The sequence below is a fragment of the Buteo buteo genome, chromosome 3, assembly GCF_964188355.1.
Source record: "Buteo buteo chromosome 3, bButBut1.hap1.1, whole genome shotgun sequence".
Classification (NCBI taxonomy): Eukaryota; Metazoa; Chordata; class Aves; order Accipitriformes; family Accipitridae; genus Buteo; species Buteo buteo.
In genome coordinates this window covers 27,585,649-27,602,393 of record NC_134173.1, presented here as the reverse complement: position 1 = coordinate 27,602,393, position 16,745 = coordinate 27,585,649, and the positions used below count along the sequence as shown (strand labels likewise).

Genomic DNA, 16,745 nt, shown 5'->3' with positions numbered 1-16,745 from the left:
ATCTAGCTAGTGAAGAAAAGAAGAGGCTAGAAGAAAAACAAAGGACCGCCCGCAAAAATCGTTCAAAGTCAGAGGAAGACTGGAAGACGAGGTTAGTGTGCTTGCCTCTGTGTGTGTTTGTGTAGTTATATAAAAGGTTTTGAACATTGAGGTTAACTGCCAGTCCATGCCGGTAATGTGCAGTGTTGTGTGAGCATGAAGAACTGACATCATCAGGTTTGGTAATGCCACTGTTGTATTTGCAGACTTCATACCTGCAGGCTATAGTGCTTCCAGAGAGAAGTGTCAGGCTTGGTCTCAGTTCCTTCCCTCTCACTGCTTGCAAACCCATATGCAAATACAAACTGTGTTGTCTTTTCTGAGCACCTCTTGGTTGTGACACAAAGATGATGTTGCCACTGATTGCTGCTTGTAAGGACTGTTGTTGCTGATTAATTTGTAATTGCCTCAAATTTGCACGCTTGGCCAAAGAGAGGAGGAAATGCTTCCTCCAGTGAACTTGGTAGCTTATTGCCCATGACTTCTCAGATCAGTTTCTGTGTGTTGGCAATACTGTATTCCCACTGCATAGTTATTCTCAAAGTTGGAGAAATTACTTTTTCACCTAGATATCCAAGTCATTTTTTTTCCTTTCTGAGAGGGTTAACAACTACAAAAGTTAGAAGAGCTAAGGGAAAGATTAGCTTACAAGGGATCTGCCAGGATATTTTGTTTTGTTTTGGTTTGTTGGGTTTTTTTTTTCTGTAAGATGAGAGGGGTCACTTGGGAGCTCTTACACACAAGCTAAGTAGAAACCGTGAAAACATGACCAAATGCAACTAGTTTGACCAGACAAGGTCTATTTAAAAGTATAGTAATAAATTGGCACTCTCTGCACAGAAAAAAAAAATGGTAGGACTAAACTCTAAAAGTAAGCAAGCTTCATCTCTTCCCTATTAACTAGCTGTTAATACACCCAGACACTGCGGATTAAATATCTTTAAAATGTCTGTTTGTAACTATAAATCACTTTTTTCTTTTTTTTTTTTTTTTCAAATGAAGTCACCCATCATCCCAGAGTCCCAGGTTTGGACATGTCTGCCTTTGTCTTTTTCCTGTGCCTGCTTTCCTGAAGTGTTTGGGTTTGTTTGCCCTGAGACTGCTGGAAAATAACATCTTTATAATGCTTCCAAGTAAATGTGTTAAGTGCTGGACAGCCTTGCACCTCTATCTTCCTTTCCTGAATTCAGAGTGGTTCTAGCTCTCACCAAGTGTTTCAAAGCAAGGGATAGTTATATTGTGTTCTTCCAGGTGCCTGAAGTAGCTTAAGGTATAGCTCAAAGCACCGGAGGTTGGTATTGGAAATTGGGGAATTCCCAGGGGAAAACTCAGAGCAGTGTTTTTTGGGGTGTATAATTAGCACAGACACCATTCAGAAGGTTCTTCAGTTGCTGTTGTGCAGGTACTGTAGATCTGCTCAGCACTTGCCTGGGATATCCTTTATGAACTCTGTTTTCCAGGATGTTTCTAAAGCTTTGGCAGAAAATTCCTAGTGTCTGATCTCTTTAGTAGGAATGTCAAGTGTGACTGCCTCCAAAGGCTGAACGTAAAGTGTGTAGGAAGAGTTGTGCTTTGGGGGAAAAAAATGCATACTGTGAAAGGAAACTCTCCTACCTGTTCCCAGAAGGTCAACTGTAGGTCTTAATCTGCAGTGTAATATAAACTCTGATGTGAACTACTGCAGTTTCCTTGCTGCAGAAAAGCTGGCTTCTTATGTTGTCTAGTAGAGTTCTTCCCTCATAAGACAATTCTTGAAAGTGCCTAGTGATGCTTTTTAAATTATTTTTGAATCCACTTTAGAAGTGGGGTCTTGGTGTTTCTGGGGAAGTGAATCATGTTGAACACTGGATGTTTTAGAGACTGACCAGTTGTCTTAAGCCTTGAGTAAAAGACTAGTTCTGTTCTGAAACACAGCAGTGGTCTGTTGCTTTTGATGAAAATTGGTCGCCTCCTTCCCCCATCACTTGCCTGGCTAGATTATCGGATTGCTTTGGGTCTCCTATGTCTCTCAAACTTAGTTCTTCCCATTGCCTTTCCCCTTCCTATTGAAGCAGGTGGTCACTGGAGGAGGGGCATATTGTCCTGACCTGTACAAGTGTTGAAGGCACACTAGTGAGGTATTGGGTGGTAGAACTCCTTGTTCTGAGAGATGAGGTAACTGTGCTTATAGCCCTGCCTCTCAGCAAATGCTTGGCTTTGTGCTCTGGAATGAGCTGCTATTACCTGTGAACTAGGAGGAGAACTAGACACAGGTGCAAATGCACAGACCAGTTACTTTGGAATAGCTGACTCATCCTGTGTGGAGGTGATGCAGTACTGAACCATGTACAGTACCAGGGGTGAAAGACTTTTATCTTCTCTTGACTTCAGTTCACCTAACCAGGACAGCAGGATAACCACTGAAGTGTTCAACTGTTCAGTTTACCACTGTGAACATGGTACAAGGCATTTCTTCTGATACACATCTCAGATCTTTTGAGCCAAGCAAGACTTGCTTGTTAGATGCTCTGCTTTGTAACATGCCACTGCAATACTGGTGGCCTTTATGCTTTTGCTTTTTAAAGAGATCAAGTCGTATTTGGTCTGAATATGCTTTAATTTCTGTTCTGAAACCTTATGGTATCCTAGAAGGGAAGAGCTGAGTTAAAATGGGCTGCCTTGCACAGGCATGATTTACTTGAGTGTGCTTGCTGCAGTGAGGCATATAAAGGAAAAACTGGCTTTTGTGGCCCGTGAGGAGGTGAAAGGAAGCTGTGGAGGATATTAACCATAGAAACAGCATCTAGCAAGCTGACTTGTGCCATAAACACGGCTTGGCAAAATACAGGAAGTTAAAATGCTAGAGGTCTGGTACTGTGCAGTGCATGCTGTTGAGGCACAAGATTGAGTAATTGGGCCCAAATAGAAAGCGGTGTTCGGCAACAGGCTGCAGGATTGCCAGAAGCAGGTGTGGGAGAGAAGGAAAAAGGACAAGCTTCTGTGCCATGATGGTTTGACAGGGTTGTGCTCATCACTGGGGGATACTTGCCAGTAGCATGGCCTTGTAAGTGCACCTTACTGTACAGATAGGTAGCCCCCCACCAAAAGGTTTTATACACATGCATGTGTAATCTGTGCGTGTGTATACACAGTGCCTCCAGATTAGGTAGGGAGGGGAGAGGGAGGTGCTGAACTTCAGCGATCCTAGCAACAACCAGTTTAGCAAAAGCTTGCAAGTAATTTAATGCAGACGGAATCAGCTTTCTGGCCATTCAGATTATCCCCCCAGTGCTAACAGTGTAATGTAACACAGTTAAATTGTAATAAGCCAGGACTTTTTCTGCAGCCCGTGGGTGATTCTTCATCCACACTGAGGGTAGCTGCCACACTTGTTCTGAGTTAAGTGCATTGCAAAACAAGGCTTTAAAAAACAAGGGGAAATCTAGATCCTGGGGAAATAATGTTTTTCTGTTTTCAGGACTGCAGTGCTTGTGGTGTTTACGTGTCTTGCAAAAACTGTTACTGCTTATGCATGCCAAAATGATTGTTCACAACTGCTTTGAAGTAAAACTGTACCTGTCCTTTTTTATGTGATAGTCTTGACTTCTTCAAGTGACAAAGTACTGGTGTCAGTCATTTCACTTCGGAGACATTTAAGCAGTGTGGCAAATGGAAAGATCTAGTAATGGAAGATGACTTGAAATTCACTTAAGAATTTAAAACCAAGAGGGCTCCTGCAATCACAGTAATTACTTTGAACAGTAAACTGCTGAAGAGGCAGCAAAGCAGTTCTGAACTTCCATAAAAGTATATGTTAATAGCTTCACTAACATGCAATATGTTTCCTTGCAGATGGTTCCACCAAGGCCCCAATCCCTATACTGGTACACAGGACTGGCTTTATTCTGGCAACTACTGGGACAGAAACTACTTCAACTTGCCTGATATTTATTAAAATGCAATAAGGAGCCTGTGACTGATACAAATAAGTCTTAATCTGTTTTAATGTTTTCCCTCATTTTACTTATTTCCTGAAGAAACTGACATGTTATCAAACAGAATATTAAGCATCTCCACAGTAAATCTGGTGGTACATGATCTTCAGTCCCATAGGTAGGGGAGTAATTTTTCTGGGTGATGGTGGGTCCTGTGTGGACAAAGTAAGTCACCATGGTTTTGAGCTGCCCTGTTTGCTGAATACACCTATATTAGGTTGTGGTGTATGAGGAATAGAACACCTTCAGCTGTTCTGTGAATACTTTCTTTCATAGCTATCATTGGCCCAAGTAAAACTGGTTTTATTTATTGTGACATGGGAATGTTTAAAAGCACACACAGTAATTGCAATATTCTGTTCTTAAATGAAGAAGGGTGTGTCACTTTTGTAAAGATGTAATTTTTCATAAAGTGACTTTTCTTTTACTAAAGTAACTCCCTTGATTCCTGAGCTCTGGCTGGAGATTCCAGAAGTGTTCCCATCTCTGGAGCATTAATGCAGTTGTTTAAGCTGGTGACATTACTCAGAGGTATTTATTCAATGTTTTGTGCAGTGTGTTTTGAATTTTGCTCTCCTGTTTTGCTACCAACCTTACGGTTTAAGGAATTAAGAGCCATTTAAACATCTACAGATTTGAACTGCACACTAGTAACAGGTTTTAAAAGAATCTGTTCCATGCACTAGAAGTTCTGTTGCCCAGCGCCACTGCAAAGAGGCAAGAACCTAATCAGTCCAGGACCTGGTGGAATGTGGTGGGAGGCAAAGGACCTGTGTCTGTACTGTGCAGACTCCCTAGGAGGAAGTCTTGTGCATTTCAAAGATAGTACAGCACCTCAGTGAGGCTTCCTGTGCACAGCTGCTTTTACCCCTTTTCAGTGGGGTGCATTCAATCTTAAAGTGTAAGTTTATATTGAACTGTGTACAGAGCTTCTAGAGGGCAAGCTGCTCTTTGTACAATATTTTAACTGCTGTCTGGAGGTTAGTGTTAATTGAATAATTTAATTGCTACTAAATAAAGGCTTCAAAACTTCTTGCATGTAGTCTAAAGTGAGTGGTGTTTGACAGTCCTGACCCTTTCTGAGCAAGCCTACTCCAAAAGCTGCTGCAATGAAGTTGTAGTGTGCATCCCTGTGCTTCAGGGACTTCTTTTCCCCTAAGCAGGAGCAGTCTGCTTATGGGAGAGTGGGAATGGCTGGGGACCTGAGAGCTTCTTCCTTGAATGTGCAGTGAGGCTGCAGCTCTAGCCTTGAGGGTGGACTACTGACACCATTAGTAGGGCAATTGAGATCCTTTCTATTTTTATTCTATGCACTACTAGAATTACCCAGGTAGTGATGCTGAGACATATTTGCATAGATAAGGGAAAGCCTTTTCTTTGGCAGCCTTTCATGTGAGGGCCCAGTTCTCACAGTGACCTGTAGATGCAGAAGTTGAGTGTCTGCACTGGTCTCTTGGAAGTCTCATCTCTGCACTCAAGCCTCTACTCTAGCCAGCATTTCTTGAAGTCTGTCTTAATTCCTGTGCAACTTCAGGTGTGAGTCTGAGATCTGTAGAAATAGTCTAGCTGTTGGGTCAGTGCTGCAGCAGGTCACACAGCACTGAACACTTGGTGCTAGGAAACCCAAAACATTTAGTTCCTGCCTGCCCACCCAGGTTCAAAAGGGGGAAACCTCTACCCATCAACTTTTGAGTGACTCGTTTCATAATTTTTTTTTTTCTAGACCTATTCATATACTTCAAGAGTCTGGCATATTTAAGTGACCATAGCTGTAGTTGTGAAACCTCTAAAGCAGAATAGATGTACTTTTTCTTAACCCCTTCTTTAAGCATAACTTCAGCTGTCCTCCTTGATAAACCTGTAGTTTGAGTGAATTGACAATGTGTGAGAATAACTCCCTTCTCAAGGTGAAAGTATGACTGTCCTCTTGCTCCTGACACTTGTGTACAATTCCTTCCTGGAGTGTAACCCCAGCAGTGTGGACTATACCTGGTTACACTGAACTAACTTTGGCTCTGTATGTAATCTGTCAGTATCATTGGGGCTTATGCATACACCATGTTAGCACAGTGAAGAAGCTGGGCCACTCACAGCTGCAGCAGATGTGTCTCTGTGGTCAGAATTCACAGAAAGTTAACATTCAGGATGTTGTGCTGTGCTAGGAAAGTATAAAATGCTTGGGAACGCAGTTCTAATTGCTGGCTTTTTTTGAGCATTTGCATTAAGTTTTACTTGATTTATTACAATGTAATCTCTGTTCCTCCTGAACTCTTCCTGAACTCCACACAGTCTCTCTTCTCAACCTGTTTAAAAAATAACATGAACTCAGTTGAAAGCGTGCAGCAATAACTACTCTAATTGCTATCTAAATGCACTCTAATATGAGGTATTTTGCCACATTCTGAATATTACAAAAATGCTAAAAGTTCAGGCTGCAGGCATAAAGATATGTATAAATGTGAGATTAGAAACTTGGTTACTTTAGACTAAAACCAGAGCAAGACTAGTACTACTCATTGCAAGTGTAACAAGTAGAGGAAGGCATTGGGTCTGTTATGCATGAGTAGTTTAACCACTGGTCTTAAACCTTTTTTTATTTTGAAAAGGGTTAAATTAAGCTTTTAGTAGTAAAATCCAAACACTGGCATCTCCCTATGCAAGACCCATGCAAGAAGCAAGCTCACTTATTCATAACCCTGCTCGGGGAATGGGGCATGATGTAGTGGTAATCTATCCTGTAGTACCCTAACCTTCTGCAAGAGCATTTATACCTGTGTGCTTATCACCAGCTGGTGGGCCTTTCTTTGCAGACATCACATCATCCAGAGGGATGGCAACTGAGAAAACATTGGGTGTGTGCAGCTTAGCCTTAGTTTCCTCTGCAGAATTAGAATTTGGGCTTGCCAAATCTGTTTCCTCATCAGCTGGCCTGGTGACTGGGACTGGGACTGTAGTGAATCTCTTGGCACCTGCATCTTGCTGTGCAAAGACAGCATGGCCAGGAATAGGTTTCCAGTCCTGTGTGTTCTGCACATTAGAGCCCACTAAAATGAAAGGTGGAGCATTTCCCGTCTTGCTTTCTTTTTGCATCACATAAATTGGGGCAGATAATTTTGACAGCTGATCACATTGTTGATCTTTCCCCCTGGAAAGATTAGGGGTTGCCTGGGAATAAGGAACACCAGGTCCAGCAGGAGGAAGGGAGGGTGGTGATTTTTGACCTTGTCTCAAGTCAGTTAGGCAATAGAGGGTCCACACATTAGAATGGGGTGGTGGCTGTCCTGCTTCACTTGATGCCATGGCTACAAAGATAAAAATAAGAGTGCTGGTATCAGGAACAGTGACCTCCAGTCATAATGTAAGGATTTACATCTAAAACAAACATACCTACACTTGGCAAAAGCAAGCATGTTAGAGAAGGGAGCTGGGATAGCAGACAGTGTTTGGTATGTGGCTGACAAACAGCTGCAGCCGAGAAAAAGTTAAAACTGTTTATGGTCAGAGCAGAGGTTCTTCTGGGTAAGCATTTGTCTGGTATTTCTGAAACTGAAGTTTGACAAACTCCCCTAAATGTTTGGGGTTTTTTAAAGCAGACAATATTAATTTACAAGTCTGCCTAAGCTCAGCTCTCGTCTACAAAATGCTTTGCTGAGACCTCACAGCTGCACTATTTCTCCTGGGGCTTGGAACAGGGTTTGGACAGATTCTGCAGTACCAGGGAGACGCGGAGCAGGGAAGCTCAACCCTGGAGGGTTTCTCCAGCTGGGCAAGGCAGGAGCTGGGCACATGTTACCACAGGGAAGAGAGGCTGGTGAGGGCCTCACCAAGAAAGGTGAGTACCAGCTCTCTTGCTCTTTGCAGAACTGATGACCAGTGCTTAGCCTGCTCAGCCTAGCTGCAGAAACTCACCAAGCTCAAGACGGCACAGGCAACCACCACCATTTTTTTTTCTAAATGGAAAACCTCCTAGGTCAGTGCTGGAATAGGAGATCTTTCAGGGGCCAAGAATCAAAAATAGGGCTCTTCAGCCACAGGGCACATGTATTACATCTTAGGTCTCTAACATCTGCTTCAGAAAACGGCTTGTTTTGAGCAAGACCATTTGGCATCAACTGGCACCTTCCCATCACCCTAACCTGCATTTTTGCCCACAGGAGTCCTGCCCAGAGCTAGCCATATCCCTTGGAACAGATAGCAGGGAGATCTAACACATGTGCACTGGGGCCAAGCAGACAGTGTTGGTACAGTAGTTTCTTAGAAGTCATCTTTACTGTGCGTTGCACTGACCTAGGTGCTTTTCCATTTAATAACCACTGATGAAGCTGTAGAGTTGGAAGCTGAAACAGGAAGATGACACAAAGACCCAAACTTTCTTACCTGACATGACATAAACTTGCTCAGCTGATTCCACTTCTACTGTAGATTCTGTTCTCTCAGGATGGCACACTAAATCATCAGCAGATGAACCTGAGGTCATAGTGCTTAAGCCCTGGGCCACATTTAAAGGCTGTTTAATCTTTAACAGATAAGCTGTTTGGTCTACAAAGGGAATGATTATTTTCTGTGGAAACTGCTCTACATAAGGTAGAACCTCTGCGTCCATAATCAGCTCATCATCCCAACACAGTGATACAACCTCAGTGGTTGAGGTAACCTCAGCTTCATTGCAGGAAGGCATACCCTGCAATGGATCTTTAGGAGTAGGTGATGGTGGTAGTGAAAGAGGCAATAGTGATGGGTCTTCCCACAAAGAGACCAAGGAAGCTTGATTTACATAATTTGTTGAGACATCAGCCTGGCTGTCTGAGGGCCCTAGTTCTCCAGCTATGGAGGACTGACTCCACGCTCCTGGTTGTGACCTAACAGCCTCTACAGAAGCATCAGCTGCTGGGACAGCAGAAGGATCTTCAGCAGCACCTTCTACTGGTGTACATTCATGCTCTGAGGTCTGAGAGTCTTCATGAAGAGTCTGCACGCTGGTTGCCACATCCCTCACAGAATAAAAAGAATCAGTGTTACCTAGCACATGGGCAGCAAGCTGTGCAGGCTTAGCAGGGATGTACACCAGTTCAGGTCCCTCAGGGGATGAAGCTCCATCAGATCCAGGGGAGGATTTGCTTTCTGCAATGGAACTGGCAATTGATGGGTGTTGAGTTACTTTGGAGCTATATTGAATGTCAGGTTCTTCAAGGAGCTGGTCTTCCTCTGTGTCAGTACACTTGTCCCTTTGCTTGGGCTCCCCAGAAAACAAAGTATCTGATGTCTTCTCTTCCAGTCCCTTATTCCCATTTTCTGCAAGGTAAAAAGCACATAACAGCAATACATGAGCAACTGTTTCCATTTAATTAAGAGTGATTTCAGCACCAGCTCGATTAGATGCTCTACAGCCCATTTATGAGGCTTCCTGGGTTGTGGAGATGGAATAACTTAAGGAGGGGGTTTGCTGCTTGCCTATCAATAAGGGGAAGGAAAATTCAGAGAGCAGTGGAACCTAGGAAACCTTAAGTGTATTCCTGACCCTGCTGTGATGGCTACATTCTTATCTACTGCCTACAAATGTTGCTACACTTAGGGGTTAAAAGATTAACCCTTTTATATTAAGCACGTCAGATAAGCCAGCTAGAAGACCATGGCTCCTCTTAGCAACACCTCAGAACTCTGGATTCATAGAAGTTTTTTTAGATGCATAGATGGTGACATTTTATCTTCCTCAGGAGTCTTGATTAGTTGAACTAACAGGTAGCCAAGTGAAGAACAGGGTAAGACAGACATGAACAGGTTTTAGGTAGAGTGAAAAATGGCTTCTAGATTAGTTATCAAGGGAGGAACACAAGAGAATACTTGTGGGATCAAAACAGCATTCCATCACATGGTTATTAAAACCCTCGGGATTGGGAAAAAACCAACAAACCAAGAGGTCTTGTTTCTATTGTGATTAGCAAGCATTAGCCAATATGTAAAACCAGCACAGTAGCAGAAGAAAAGGTGAGTCTTCAGTACATCACGACAGCTCAGCACTGAGCTGTTTCCTGAAGTCATGACTGGATGAAATCAGAAATTATGAGAGAAACATAGCTCAAAGGATGACAGAGCTAAATCATCTCTGAAAAAAACATTATTCTGACTGCCATCCCAAGCCAACACCCACCCATTTATAATCCAGTGTCAGTACTGGGCACAAACTCGCTTAACTACCTACTGATGCTACCTACTGGTGCACAAACAGTCCCAAAACCCATGCTGGCAGTGTGGGCGGGAGACTCCAGAGGAAGCCTTGCTCAAGCTTGCTGAGGAATTCCTCTCTGATCATTCCTTTTCATAACGCAGTTATGTGACCACATAGTAGGGGATGGGCGACACAGGGAGAGAGGGTGCAGGAGGGACCTGTACTGGAGCTTGGTGAACATGCAGGGGTCAGTTCACAATCGCGTAAGCAAACCACGGACAGGCATTCAGACAGAAAACTTCTGCATTATGCAGCCACTTCCAGCATACTTGAAAAGTCATGGCAGTCAGGCAAAGTAGCATCTTCATCAATGGCAGAGAGTTGGATCGAGTGCACCCTCAGCAAGTTTGCGGATGACACCAAGCTGAGTGGTGCAGTTGATGCCCTAGAGGGACCTGGACAGGCTTGAGGAGCGGGCCCATGTGAACCTCATGAAGTTCAGCAAGGCCGAGGGCAAAGTCCTACACCTGGGTCAGGACAACCCCCAGTATCAATACAAGGTGGGGGATGAAGGGATTGAGAGCAGCGCTGCAGAAAAGGACTTGGGGGTACTGGTGGATGAAAAGCTGGGCATGAGCCGGCAACCTGCGCTCGCAGCCCAGAAAGCCAACCATGCCCTGGGCTGCATCCAAAGCAGCGTGGCCGGCGGGTCGAGGGAGGGGATTCTGCCCCTTTGCTCCGCTCTGGTGAGACCCCACCTGGAGTGCTGCCTCCAGCTCTGGGGTCCTCGGCACAGGGAGGACATGGGCCTCTTGGAGCGGGTCCAGAGGAGGGCCACAAAAACGATCAGAGGGATGGAACACCTCTCCTGTGAGGACAGGCTGAGAGAGTTGGGGTTGTTCAGCCTGGAGAAGAGAAGGCTCCGGGGAGACCTTACTGCAGCCTTCCAGTACTTAAAGGGGGCTTGTAAGACAGAGAAAGACTTTTTACCAAGGCCTGCATTGACAGGACAAGGGGCAACAGTTTTAAACTGAAAGAAGGTAGGTTTAGATTAGATATCAGGAGGTGTTTTTACAATGAGGGTGGCGAGACCCTCCAGCAGGTTGCCCAGAGAAGTGGATGCCCCATCCCTGGAAGTGTTCGAGGTCACGTTGGATGTGGCTTTGAGCAACCTGATCTAGTAAAAGATGTTCCTGCCCAGGGCAGGGGGGTTGTACTAGATGATCTTTAAAGGTCCCTTCCAACCCAAACCATTCTGTGATTCCATGATTATGCAAAAATTGTTGTACGAGATCATTAATGCAACATTTGCAAATGCACCAAAATTCAGCCTTTGGTGATACTTTAAGTCACACTGCAACATCCACCAGTCATTTTTACAAGAAGAAAACTACTTCAAGTGCTGAAATCAGTGGTAGTTGGCTTTTTTAGAGGAGATCCTAAGCTAGGAATAAGATAGCAGCACTTCCTGTTCAGAGCTGAGGCTTCTCCTCATTGCTGTAATTACCTTAGTGTATAGCTCTCAATCTATAGACCAAGGCTGTCTCAAGTGCTGGCTAGTTCCAGGGTTACTTGGAACCCAGCTTAGGTGGCCTTTTCGAATAAAGGGGATATTATGGTAACCAGACAATGGAGACCTAAACCAGTGGGGCAGATGCAAACAGGCTGTGGGCTAGACAATGCACCGCTGTCAATGCTCCTACACAACCTTCAGGTGACACCATGTATTCCAGCCCTCACAGCCAAGCCCAGGGAGCAGCTGAAAGCTCCTGGCACTTCCCAAAGGCATCAGCATCCTACAGAACTAAATCACCTTTTTATAAACAAAGAGATACAATATCTATTTGCAAAGAATATGTAAGTGTAAAGTCACTATCAGCTTAGGGAATGATAAATCACACTGCAATATCCCAAAATTAAAATGACCAGACGTATCCAGGCTCTCCTCTATGCTCAAGGAGAAAGGACAGGATCCCAGGAGACTGATTCTTCCCACATTAAATAGAAGCAAGTGCTTTCTCAAGATGCCTGCCTGTTCAAAAGCCCAGAGCCTATGTGCCTCTTTCACGTGACTAGATACAGACGGGATGCATCCCATAGTAAGTAAAAACTACTTGCACCCGTTCAGGTTGGAACATTTTCTCAAAATATCTTAAAAGAACAAACAACAACCATCTTACCGCTAATGAACTCAAACTGTTCAACCAGCTCTGTTAGATCCAGATTTGGATGGTCTGAAAACAGAAGCAGAAATTAAGCTGAAGTAGGATAGCACTCTCAAATAGCTCAGCTCTTCAGAGGAAGTACTGGTAGGAACAAACCTTTTCGAAATGTGACAAGCTCTTGGAAATAGAGAGCAAAAAACTCAGCAATGTCATCTGGGTTGTTTGCTATGACAGCCCGGCTCACTCCCTCAAGCAGGGTCTTGAGGCCATGTGGAACAATCAGCCCGATCTTTGAAGACTGCATCTTCACCCACTCAAGTTGGCTTACGGTTTCCCATCTGTACAAACAGAACCCCTCGGCTGAGCATCTACCCCACCCCAGCGCGAAGTGTCTAACACCGACAGCGTGGTGGCAGCTGCTCATCCCTTGCCATGCCATCAATAACCCTCCTCCACCCCTTCCCAAACACCCCTTTAACTTCAAGGGGGCATTTACCATTTGCAGTTACCAAAACCTTTACTCCCCCTCTGCACGTTTAGGCAGCAGGGGGCACGGCCGGGGGGGCCAGCTGACTAGGGAACCACGATATAAATTCAAACCCATGCCTGGAGTTCCCTTTTTTTAAAGATAAACCCCACCAAAAGCACCATCCCACGAGCCACAAAAGCCATTCGTGTTCAAGAAGTTTACAGGACACTTCTTCCTCTCCCCTCCTCCTCCTCCATCCCCGCCAGTACTTGCTCGGTACTTGCTCTCTCCTCGTCCGGCCTCCCACCAGTGCCCAGGGCTGCCACACCCAGCTGGGAGGGCATGACATCACAGTGCCCTTGCATCATCATCTGCGCAGTGCGGCGGCAGTGCTGACGTTTGCAGCTGTCACCGTCTGCGCTCCTGTTTGCTGGTCAGAAAGGGCTACAGGAAGGAGCAGGAGGCAAAATACACGATTAAAATTTATCCTTGGGCAGCCAGAGCACTCCACGGCCAGGTGACGCTGCCGCTCGTCAGCGAGGACTGTCCTCCTGCAATAAACACCTTGATTCCCGTTGTCGCACAACTCTATTTATAATCTTTTTTAATAACGCATTTTAAGACCGAAGTGCAGAGTTGCGGCTGCCGTCGCTCAGGTCAAGTGGTGCGAGGCCGAGCACCCACGGGTGCCGCCTGCCACAGGGCGCGGGGGAAGCGCTTGCGCCCACAGCCCTTGCGCCCTGCCAGCCACAGCCTTTTCTCCCGTCCCACGCTACCATGAAACCCGTTCCAGCTTTCTGCCGCTGACTTGCCTTCAAGCGCGTACCTGGCTGAACCCACAGCACAGGCAGAACCCCGCTGAGGAAGCGTTTCACCTTTGCTGAAAAAACACCAGTTCTCCTTACCAGGAGCAGGCAGCCAAGCCAGAGATGTTTCTTCCCGGCACAGGAAGAGCGTGACTTTGTGCTCGGTCTTGGGTCGTGATAACTTCATACAATCCCACATCCCTCCCACCCCTCCGCAGCCATGGTAGAGCAGGGTGGGTGCACAGACCCATCCCCTGGTTCGCAGCCTGGCCTTTTAAGGCAGGTGACGTACAACACCCAAGGGATTTAAACGAACTTAACAGACTGCAAAATATAGCACCTGAGAAGCGATGTTCTGTGGTGACCTCTGGCAGAAGGTCAGAGCAAATGGCTGGGGACCTTACCCTCTTCAGCCACAGCAGCTACACCCAAAGAGAAACAAGATTTTTCCTTAATGCAGCTCTGTTCATACTGCAGAACTTACGACTGCAAGGATAAAACTCCTAACAAAGCTCAACAGCCCCACACATAGCATTTGCTTTCCAGTACACATTTTCAGTGGATACACACAAGATCATTTTCTGTTCCAATAGAACAAACACAAAAAAGGTAACTGTATAGTGCTGTATTTACAAGGTTAGCACCGTGTTTCTGAGGATCACGAACACACGAAAATCATGGAGGCAAGCCATAATCAGGAGTCTGCTGTAGGATAAAAAGTTTTATCCACCAACAATGCTATAGATCAGTGTTCATCGAAGTTGGAAAACCGTCATCTACCTACCTGCTTTTGCATTCCTGGATGTCTGCATCTCTACAAAAACCCGAGAGGTGTTCCAATAGCACTGAAGATTTAAGGCTTAAGCGTCATTGCTGCTAAAGCATTTAGACTATCTACAACAGCTTCCTTTAGTAAGTAATGTATACATAATAGGCCATTTAAAATTAACAGAATACCATATCACTTTCAAGTTAGTTCACTGGAAATATGTTAATGGTAAACCCACCACAAAATTTCTCATTGAGAAAACTTCTCACAATAGCTCATCTGTCCTGGAGAGTGACAACACAGACCATAGTATTAAAAAAGTTAAATATGCTATGACTTATGAAATTAGGCAGAATAGCTTTCCTATGGAAAGAATAAGATACACTTCAAGAACATATACAAGGACTAGAAAAATGTATCATTTCTGGAGTCAGGATAGTAATCTGAACTCTAGATTTCTGTATGGAGAACATACAGAAAAAACAGGACTTGATAAAGGCATTAAACATACCTGGGTGCAAAGGCAGTCATGTGGTTACTTTGAAACCATCCTCAATGAATACACACCAGAAAATAACCTATAAATTTGCTGCTTTTGAAAACTTCCAAAATTCTAGGTCTGCAAAACTCTGCACAGCAAAAGCTTCAAAGATGTTTAAGTACAGATGTCACAAACAACAGAAAAAATTATCAGAGGTAACAGAACAGAAGCATAAACATCCTTACATATTTAAAAAGCTTTCAGCCCCTAACATAAAACTCTGTCTGTCTGAAACTTAAGAGCAGCTATAGGAAAAAAAGTGTCTGGAAACAAATTCACTGTGCTGGAACCTGAATTCCATTTTTGGGAGCCATCTAGAGTAAATCCATTGTACAAAGTGTACCAGCCACTCTACTAAAAGATGTTGCCCCTTGAGCCCCAAACTGAAGAGCCCGTCAGCCTAAGAGCAGTTTGCCCCACTGAAGGTAACTAACTTGTCCCACCATCCTTCACCCCACCTGCATAAGTAACAGCTTCTGACAATGTTAAAGTCTTAGAAGATACAGCAAATCAAGGTCCCAGATAAGCCTTATTTTTCTGCCCAAAAAAGCACCAGGTCATTCATTAACTCTTCATGATAGTTCACAACAGGTTAATGAGTGACTCTGGTTGGGGGCGCATAGGGGGTGTTCTGTTTTGGTTTTGTAACTTGCAATATCTTTCAAAGCTTCAGCTAAATAGGCAGGAGAAGAGGACTTGCATTTTTTGCAAGCACCATCTTCGTGTTTCTACCTGCCAGACTTCAGTTGAATTCTAAGTGGGGGGTTGCATTCATGTACAAAGGTCTCCATGAAAACCCTCTTGCTTTTCCTACCAAAGGTACAAAACACTGTTTTTATTTAAGGTGTCTTTATGCATATCTCTCTGACTCGGTCTTCCCCTTCATCAGGGCCTTTGTTACAAGTGGGGAGAAGCGTATGTGCCAGCAGTACAGTTATCTTTTTCAATACAGTAAATATATTGCTTTAGTGAAATACTGGGAGGCATTTGTTACATAAACTTTTTTTGTCAGCAAAGTCCAACAATCTCTCTCTCCCTCCCTTCCCCTCTCAAATATCCAACTCAAATGAGCGGTTCCCCCCCCCCCTTAACCTCTTCACCTGGGAGCCCTTCTGGGCATCTCCTACAGGTAAGCACAGCTTGCCAAAAAAATGACTGAAACACTGAGGACCAGCCAGTCCTGGTGAGCTTAACAGATTACTTGAGTGGAACACCACCTTGGAAGAAGTCACATCAAAAGATAAACAATATTTTGGAAAAAGCAGCAGTGAAAAAATTAGGGGTAACAGTAAGACAACTGAACATGAACTCCCTGTGGCTAAAACACACTGGTGTTTAAAACACAGGGGCTAAGCAGGTCATGAAAATCTTGGGTAACTAAGCAAAGAGATTCTGAGCAGAATCAGGGAGGCAATACACAACTCTAGTATGCACCTACCCTGGTAACCTATGCTGGGTCCAGTTTTAGGGTCCAAATGTACATTAAAAAAATTGGTCAAAATTAGAAATAGTTCAGTGTTTAACTCTGGAAAGCCTGCCGCAAGCTGAATTTCTTACTGTCTGGTAAGAAACAGGGATGGGGAAGAGGAGTGGGGTGGTGATGTGGGGAGTGGAAATATCACTTTTTGCCATCTACTAACAAAAGCACACTGTTATAACTGTTTAATTGTACAAGTTTTGAAGGTCAGGGAAAAATAGCTTTGCAACATAGTGACAAAGTTAAGCCTTCTGTAAAAGAACCCAATGTTTTTTCCAGTGCATCTGGTACACCGGCTAATTAAATACAAGAATTTGCTTTCAGGTAAATTAAGACTAT

The 16,745-nt window shown here is 44.3% G+C and overlaps 2 protein-coding genes across 10 annotated transcripts in view; one reads left to right on the top strand and one right to left on the bottom strand.

Annotated features, from left to right (window-relative positions):
- OSBPL1A (oxysterol binding protein like 1A) overlaps positions 1-5,047 on the top strand; it is a 78,430-nt gene extending 73,383 nt beyond the window's left edge. For 7 of the 8 annotated variants that reach the window (XM_075023153.1, XM_075023150.1, XM_075023151.1 and 4 more), the window contains 3 exons: positions 1-91; positions 1,042-1,065; positions 3,871-5,047. In XM_075023153.1, coding sequence (XP_074879254.1) covers positions 1-91; positions 1,042-1,065; positions 3,871-3,973 — 218 coding nt within the window. In that variant the 3' untranslated portion in view covers positions 3,974-5,047. The remainder of the gene's footprint in view (positions 92-1,041; positions 1,066-3,870) is intronic. The other variant, XM_075023156.1, reaches the window with a different exon arrangement.
- Positions 5,048-5,132: 85 nt separating this feature from the next.
- On the bottom strand, positions 5,133-12,850 carry CABYR (calcium binding tyrosine phosphorylation regulated). Of its 2 annotated transcripts, XM_075023161.1 has the most exons (5): positions 12,501-12,850; positions 12,360-12,413; positions 8,391-9,305; positions 6,785-7,315; positions 5,133-6,316 (listed from the first exon to the last, which is right to left on the bottom strand). In XM_075023161.1, exons 1-5 carry the CDS (start codon positions 12,841-12,843, stop codon positions 6,312-6,314), a joined length of 1,848 nt encoding a protein of 615 aa, XP_074879262.1. In that variant the 5' UTR covers positions 12,844-12,850; the 3' UTR covers positions 5,133-6,311. The 2 variants fall into 2 exon arrangements, with proteins under 2 accessions (XP_074879262.1, XP_074879261.1); XM_075023160.1 differs by lacking the exon at positions 5,133-6,316 and having other exon boundaries at positions 6,744-7,315.
- Between the last annotated feature and the right edge of the window lie 3,895 nt (positions 12,851-16,745).

Bases quoted from the DNA above. Each gene is read 5' to 3' on its own strand.
- CABYR (XM_075023160.1), bottom strand. From the start codon at position 12,843: ATGGTAAATGCCCCCTTGAAGTTAAAGGGGTGTTTGGGAAGGGGTGGA. The intron at 9,306-12,359 runs GTAAGATGGTTG...TTTACCTTGCAG, and splicing joins ACAGTTTGAGTTCATTAGCG to AAAATGGGAATAAGGGACTG. The intron at 7,316-8,390 runs GTAAGAAAGTTT...TTATCTTTGTAG, and splicing joins GCAAGTTTATGTCATGTCAG to CCATGGCATCAAGTGAAGCA.